The sequence below is a fragment of the Cornus florida genome, unplaced genomic scaffold (genome assembly GCF_030987335.1).
Source record: "Cornus florida cultivar Cherokee Brave unplaced genomic scaffold, ASM3098733v1 CherokeeBrave_3.0.0_Hap2_Chr02, whole genome shotgun sequence".
In the NCBI taxonomy this organism is placed as follows: domain Eukaryota; kingdom Viridiplantae; phylum Streptophyta; class Magnoliopsida; order Cornales; family Cornaceae; genus Cornus; species Cornus florida.
The window spans coordinates 7656591-7664609 of record NW_026775572.1 but is presented as its reverse complement, the minus strand read 5'-3'; the positions used below and the strand labels follow the sequence as shown (position 1 = coordinate 7664609).

The 8019-nt window shown below is 35.4% G+C and overlaps 1 protein-coding gene across 1 annotated transcript; it reads right to left on the bottom strand.

The window, feature by feature from the left end:
- Positions 1-1150: 1150 nt before the first annotated feature.
- On the bottom strand, positions 1151-7466 carry LOC132293412 (protein CNGC15b-like). The gene is made up of 7 exons (XM_059790887.1): positions 5641-7466; positions 4886-5426; positions 4207-4419; positions 3571-3863; positions 3109-3220; positions 2507-2743; positions 1151-2151 (listed from the first exon to the last, which is right to left on the bottom strand). Exons 1-7 carry the CDS (start codon positions 5667-5669, stop codon positions 1453-1455), a joined length of 2124 nt encoding a protein of 707 aa, XP_059646870.1. The 5' UTR covers positions 5670-7466; the 3' UTR covers positions 1151-1452.
- Positions 7467-8019: the final 553 nt, after the last annotated feature.

The window sequence follows — 8019 nt, the reverse complement described above, 5'->3', positions numbered from 1 at the left end:
AAAACTAGAGCCACCAAGGCATTAACCCAGGTGGTGTCTCCTGATTCTCCTCTCCTTCCAAATTGAAGGTTGAGGGTTCGAGTCTCCAATGGAACAAATAGTTGTGTCTGACCTACCAGAAAATAAATAAAATAATAATAAAATGAAATAAAATACAAGCATCTATTGACAGTCACTTGATATCGTGCTAACAACAGCTATCCATACAACCACATCTTCATCCAGGATGATCACAACTAGCTCCAATGTGATTTCTGTCTTTCTTTCTTGAGCAGATGCCATGATCATGGAATTGCAAGAAACTCAATTCTTCTCAGGCATTTCATCAAACTGTTTCCTTGTATCCCCATTCCAATTTTTATAACATTCCCCCATCTGATCAATTTTCAATTACATGATCTGATATTCTCTCTGTAAGTGTCACCACTTTTTCCTTCTTAATACTGGGGATGCACCAAAGGAACTCCATTTCTATTATGGAGGAATTTGGTGACTATATACCTATTTAATTCAACCATTCTCTCTGTATTGAAAAACTCAAGTTGTGTAGACATGAAGTATTACTGTTGGATTGGACAGACAAGTACACACATTGGCAGTGTCCATACACTATGTATAAATCAATGTTATGTTTTGGTAATTTTATTGCCTTAGGGCCTAATAATTCAATAACTATATTCTTACATGCAGAGAACATATTCCCCAAAAGGGCTTTAAAACTTTCTAACACACCCTTTTGTCCCTTTGAACAAGGAGAGTCCGTACTCTACATGCAAAGACAAAAAATGTATGGTGAAGGCTTACTCACCCTTTAATTTTCTCTACAGGGCAACTGCTGCTTGTCAATGTTAGAAGGTGAAGAGAGGAATACATTAATCTTGAATTTATATCTAATAAACAAAACTCAACAAGCCTTGAACTCAAGTTTTAAACCAACTTACTCAATGTAAGGCACTTTCCAACATGTTCATTACTTGGAAAGCTCTTTTGGTTGGCCCAAGTTCATTACTTGGATCTTTTCACTAAAATCACCTGTTGTCAGCAATTTTTGATGCAAACATTGAAACCAAAGTAATAGAAGTAACAGAAATTGAAGAAAATAATACAGATTTATGCCATGTGAATCCCACAAAAAATGGCAATCCCCCGATCAAGAAAGGAAATATTTTTACAAAGAAAGAATGTCTTCACATATTACATGTAATACTTACATGTCACGGAATTGTTTATCCCATAATGAATAAAAAATATCATTACAATTTAAGCTACTAAACTACCCTGAAAATGCCAACAAAACTGCATCACCAAAATAGCCTAATACAAGCATACAGCACAACACTTCAGAGCAATTAATACTCATTGTTCCCCAAGGCACTGCTTCCCCCAAGAATTATTATGCCAAACTAAAGATGCATGCATACATATGATGCCCTTTATCAAGCATTGTCTTACCTATTCTTCTTCTGAAAAATCAGGTTCAACTGGCTTCTGTAATGAGTTGAGGAGGTCCAATTCAGATCCACACCGCCTGCTCCCACCTGTTCTAGTGCTTGCTGCTAATTTTGCTGCATAAATGGCAAACCCTGAGGCCAGTGGGGATAAGGGTGTTCCCATTTTCTCATTAACTGGTTCAGGCAAAGGAGCCGTGGTACTCTCAATAGCCTTGAGCTTAGCTGCATCTTTCCGTCTTTTGTACCGGAACCAAGCTGCTTGTACAAAGCAAGCAGCCCAGGTCCTCCACTGGTGTGAGTGACACCTAAATGTGTGCCTGAGTTGTTTGCTATGCAGCTTACGGAATTGAGATGCTACGAACTTCACGTCCTCCGCAAAGAGAGCAAAAGCTTCAACGCCAGAGATGGCTTTCACTGTGCGTGTGGACGTGGGAAGGACAACACTTGGACGGGGATCTAGTGCCCAAGTCAGCAATTCCTCACCACAGAAGTCACCTGGGCCAATACTAGATGAATTGAAAAACCCTGTGCGGCCTCCACCTGTAGTGAAAGAATCTAGGTAGCCTCGAATGATGAAAAGCATCTCATTGACAGGGTCACCTTCACGGACTAAGCAAGTGGCTGGAGTGCATAGAACTGGTTTCAGTCTTTCACATATTGCATCAAGCATTTGCTCATCCATCTGATCAAAGAGAGGAACCTGTTTTACATTCATAACCAAAAGAAAGAATCAGAATAGGACCAAATGATTATCTTCTCCATGCTATAAAGCTCAGAGTGAGGCTCACAGTAAAGAAGTATGGCATTCTGTATTTACTTGGAGGGAATTGTTTAACAAATTTAGTTGGTTTATAGTACCTTTTTTTTACCTGCCTAATATCCACATAATCATAAATGTAGTTCAAAACAAAAGTCTTTGTGTCATAATATTTAGAACCATATGAAATGAAGCTGCTAAGTTAGTCTTAATGAAATTCTGCATATTCATGTGTAAATAGTTTACAACTTATACATTTGCATAATAAATAGTAACGAGAGAAGGAACCAAAACTCACACGTCGAACAAGATCAAGGCAGATGTGACGCTTGATATCTCGTCGAAGATCCAAGGGAAGGTCCTTAAGAAGAGCTTCCTCATCAACTCCCCGAGTTGCAACCCATCTATACTGATCATAGCTGCGCACCCTCCTCTTCAATTCATGTGGTAGCTGTCTGCGATGCATCCATTTTTCAGTATCAATCGTTCTAATTCTCCACTCTTCTAGTCGAATAGTGGTTGATTGGAGGTATGTCTGTCAAGGGAAAAGATACAACATAACTTCAAGAATTTCAGCAAACATAGTGCGAAGGTGTGAAATTTAATCAAGCTATAATTACCGGGAAAGAAAATACCAAATTATGAATAAATTTCTTTTTACCCCCATATGGCCCCTCCCATCAAACTGCTAGTTGGAACAAGCTTTATTATGAAATCAACTTTGTAGTGAAATTGCTTCATCTTATTAGTCTGAGATATCATCTAGGATCTCATATGAAAAATTCTATTCGCATTCCAAGCACTGATTACATTTAGTGTAACAATGCAAGCGGTTGGCTCTTGTTAGGTGGTCATGTATAGAGTAGAGAACAAGAAAAGGTATCCCATGGTTGGACTTACTTCCATATTCCCAATAAGCAAGGCAAAAAGCACCAATCCGAGTATTGCAATGATAATTGCAAAATTTATTTCAGTGATGTAGGTGCTTGTTTGTAGATTCTGCCCTATACTGCTGCACAAATTAAAAAGAAAAGGTGATTGTTATTTCAAAAAATATTTGCATGTTGCTTTCAATTATTGAGACTATAGAATAATTTAAAGGAACACAGTGGTGCTTGGACGCCACACAGAATACAAGAACTGTACACTTTTGTTCTGTATCACATGAATTTAACCAGTACTTTTTGTTTATCACAACAATTAGATTGAGTCTACTCACTTCTTGAACTTTCTTTTTTCTAAATGTTTAGTAAAAGTGGTTGTTTCAAAGTTCTAATCATATTCTTGTTGGGTCCATTATAGGAAATTGTTGCCTTAAACTACAATTAAAAACCAAATGGGACAAGCACCCTCCTTAGTTACCTCAGGTTCCTCAGGCCCCACCAAAAACTGTAGAAATACTTGTTCAAGAACTTCGACATTGTAATTCCGAAAGTTATTGCATCACCGTATATGCCAAACTGAAAGAATTCACCACTTGGATCACATAGGTTGGAAACATTGCTTGATTTGAACCAAGCGGCTCTACCAGAATCATCTATGCTTCGGCAATCAAAATACCAATACTGACAATCTGGATGTTGACGCCTACAAACTTCTTTCCAACATTGTTCTTGCTGCTCAATTGCCAAAAGGTACCAACAGGAACCTACAACCTTTTTAGAAGCAAGGGAATTAATGTTTTGAGAGTTAGAATTCTGCTTGAATTAATACATTAGTGACACATATAATGACTCATATAAGAGAGGAAGAGATACACACACACACACACACACACACACATATGACCAGCATCAAATTTTAGTATCTATTAATAACCCAAAGAAGCTCAGAAGGGATCCTGTGTGAAGAAGAATTTTGCAGAACTATGCATTATAGATTATGTCAACTCCATTAAATAAAGTGCAATCTAGCAAGATAATTCAATATACACTGAAGCAAAATGAATTTATCATGTGTCTTTTGCTAAAATCATAGGAATGAGAAATAATGGCTTACATGGCTTGCCAACATGTAGAGAATCAGATTGTAAGCTGCACCAGCCCATGCTGTTCCCGCCACAACCCCAGTGGCCTTAATAATTTGAGATGAGAGAGGAAAGATAAGATATAGCCTCAGAAGGAACTGACAGATGATGACGAAGCGCAAGACAATTTTTAAATCGATCATCTCTGAACCCCGTAGATGTGGGATTACAGCCCAAATTAACACCTGTTATAGTAAAACAATTTTATAAGAAACATATGTTTCAGAGTCCACCATTATAACCAAGATTTAGAAATGCAATGCATATACTCCAATTGATAAAAAAAATAAAACATAAGTTAATGATTGGTTTCACTGTTATACCACGAATCTAAGAAGAGACTAAAGCACTAAACTAGTATCCAACTATCCATCCAGTCCTTGACTAGGAATCAGTTCTCTTCCATTGAAGAGGCCCTGATACTCTGTGTGATCCCCAATAAACAGGGCAGAATATATGAAAAAATGGATTCTAATAACAGGGAGGAGTTGGCAATTACATGCCTTTTACAACAGGGGAAATTTAATCGTAGCAACTTTTTTTTCTTCTTTTTTCTTTTTTGCAAGTTTAATTTGATTTCGAATTCAGTAACAGTTCTCAAAACTGAGGAAGGGCCGTCATATAAAGAAAGTAATGGTTGGTTGTCAATACCTGTGGAAAGGGTATAGAAGCCAATACGTCAAGCCAAAAGTCCTTGTGAAGATACCTTGAAAAAATCTTTGAAGGGTCTATAACCAGCTCTCCTCTCCCAAATACACGAGAGGGAGGAGCAACATAGGCCGTTCGAAAGCGAATATAAATCTGAATCAAGTAAAATGCATCGACTACAGTGCAAATGACCGTCAGGGCTATCTCAAGGGTCCTACTTACTTCCATGCATACATCCTCCCTAACAATCGGCAAGTAAAAGAATAGGGGATCAACAAAAAGAGAGACCAGACATGCAACTAAGAAACATTTGTTCCATCGGTTTATGACAGGTCCTCGAGGATCAAGTATCTTCCTCTGCACTAACTCATAATCCTCAGAGAAGACTCTAGTAAGTTCTCTTTCCCGAAAGCGCGTGCCCTTTGCATCCATCTCGGCGTTATTTAAGCAAGACTTGGGTGTTTGTTTCCCAGTGATACTATACATAAACTCGAACCGGCTTCTTTGTTTCAATGGTGCTGCAGTTTCAAGATCATCTTGAAATCTGAAAATGAACACAACAAGAATTTCAGGATAAAAATTGTGATAAATATGGACATTATTCTGTATCTATTTGATTACTAATATATGTTAGCTGAGGGATGAAAAAGAATGATGGCAACATGCTAAATATCTCTGCACAATGCATTAACCTCAACCCAAGACTTTGAAGCAATAGTTACTTTCATCATACTTGTTACATTGGAAGTTGGACAAACCTTACTGATCTGGAATTACTAAATGCCATTGTGCTCGAACAACAAAAGTGATGCGACTTCAGTTGGTGTACTTGATCTGCTATAAAAATAAATCCAGAGCAACATAAGCAGGAATCATCCTTGATTGTTCAAAGACACACATATTAGGTGATCTTTCTGTAAGGATTTATTGTGAATCATATGAAAGAAATATCCAATCCCATTTTGTCTTTTTTGCATAAACAAGTGAGCTTCATTTCATTTTCTAATGATTCCTAGAGAGCCTTTTTATTAGATTTTGTAGCGAAAAGTAGAAGAAATTGATTTAAGTTATTTTCAGTTGAATTATCAATATAACACAATATCATGATTTTCAAATTAAAATAAAAACGGACCACAAGAAACACAAAGGCAAGGCACAAATCAGAATTACAAAAACTTCCACAGCGCTTAATACATATGATTAATCTGTAGCAGGAATGACCAATTTAGAAAAGTGTTAGCTTATGCCAGTGGCATTGGAGAAGAAAAGGGTCACAAAAAAAATAATAACTCTTAGAAAATAGTAAAAATGAGCCTAAATTTAAACAGACAGAAATTTTTCTGTCATGAACAACCTAGTTAAACAGAGTATAATAGAACTTGCATTCATACCATGTACTGCTTCAGTAAATATCAATCAGGGAAATTATTTCCTCCCTCTATCTTCCACACTTCTCACCTGAGAATTTCACATCTGAATATAATTCTTTTGTGGGTATTGAATGAAAATGTGAAGATTTAGGTATTATATTTATGGAAGGAAAAAACTAAAAATCAGAATATGGCATTTGGTAGTTTGCATTTTGCATGATAAAAGCTTTGACCACTCTGTCTTTTCTTTTGGGTACGGCATTTGTTGTTTTTGTCTCTTTAACCATAATTAATGTATTTTCCATTTTTCAGAATCTAGACAAAACGACGGTACATGTGCATATATATGAAAGATGGAATATAAACATAAACTCAGAATATCTTTAAGTTCTGGATTTTATGGGATCATGAACTCAATGAGAGAGGTACTTGATGGATGAAGATAAAACTGTGGTACAAAATTTGTGGTTTATGATAAATGATACTCAACATGCAATTTTTTGTAACACAGGTCACAAAAAAATATATATCTCTATTTGACTTCATCTTATCACATGAACTATATAGATCAAAAGGATACACATTAGATCAAGGTTCAACTAGTTTCAAATTAAATTTTAGTTAAGTTGAATGGCTAAAATTCAAGTCTTTCATTTATTAAATTAAATGAAAATTGACAATCTATGCACTGAAAGTTTACTCAAGTTGGATGGCTAAAAAATTCAAGTCTTTCATTTATTAAATTAAATGAAAATTGATGAAAGCATATATGTATGTATGTATGTATGTATGTATGTATGAATGAAGTTGTCTTAGAGCCCATACATAAGACAAAGTAACGAATCTGACTTCGAACAAGAGGGGTCTTAAAGGTTATGCTCAAGTGGTGTGCAGTATTCAATTATTTTTTAATATAGTAATATGGTCAGCAACCAATAACGTTTCAACACCTCAGCATATAAATGTCTATATTCCCCTCTTTTGAGAACTCAATTTGTTTTTATTAGTGAATTTTTTTATTATTATTATTCTTCTTTCTTTTCTATATTCAAGTTTGATTTGACACGGGCTTAAAGAGCTTCTTCCGTTCAATTTTTTTAAAATATGAAAATCATTTTGGTTGTTATGTTATAGTAAAAAAATAAATAAACGAGTTTTAAAGAAGAGAACCCAAAATTTTAATTAATTAACTAATATTGTATTTGGCAATCTTGAAATTGGAATTGGTAGAATTAGAGAAAATTTTAGTTCAATTTTTTGAACTTCTCCAATTTGAAAGTTCCGAAACTTCAATTCCTTGCCGGCCAAACATAGCCAAAGGGTATGTTAGGTTACATGTAATTGGAGTTTGAAATTAAAATTAGTAAAATTTGAAAAAAATAATTAAAAAAATTGAACCAAATTTTTTTTAAATTCCACAGAATTCCATGGACCGAACACACTTAAGTAATTTTTCATCAATTCTCTCCACATTGCATTTTAGAAACTAATTGTAAGCGTTTTTACGACTTCAAAAAGGCATTCCGTTGAGAGGCCAGCTATAGTAATGTAGTTATGACTAAACATTTGAGTTCAACTCCACCACTACGTCCAATAAGGTAATACTCAACCTCTATCATCCCTATCCCTAGCAAACCAATATTATTGTTTAGAGTTCGAAAGTGAAACAAAATGATTTGTATTAATAGAGATGGACACCAGATTTGTGTGAATAGAGATTGACATCATTTTGATGCCATTGATATTTCTAACATGATAAAAATAACA

What these genes read in the sequence shown, in the direction of transcription:
- LOC132293412 (XM_059790887.1), bottom strand. Translation starts at nt 5,669, where the DNA reads ATGGCATTTAGTAATTCCAGATCAGTAAG. An exon ending in TCTACATGTTGGCAAGCCAT is followed by an intron (nt 3,864 to 4,206) that starts GTAAGCCATTAT and finishes GCTTCTAAAAAG; the next exon opens with GTTGTAGGTTCCTGTTGGTA. An exon ending in GCCTTGATCTTGTTCGACGT is followed by an intron (nt 2,152 to 2,506) that starts GTGAGTTTTGGT and finishes AATGTAAAACAG; the next exon opens with GTTCCTCTCTTTGATCAGAT.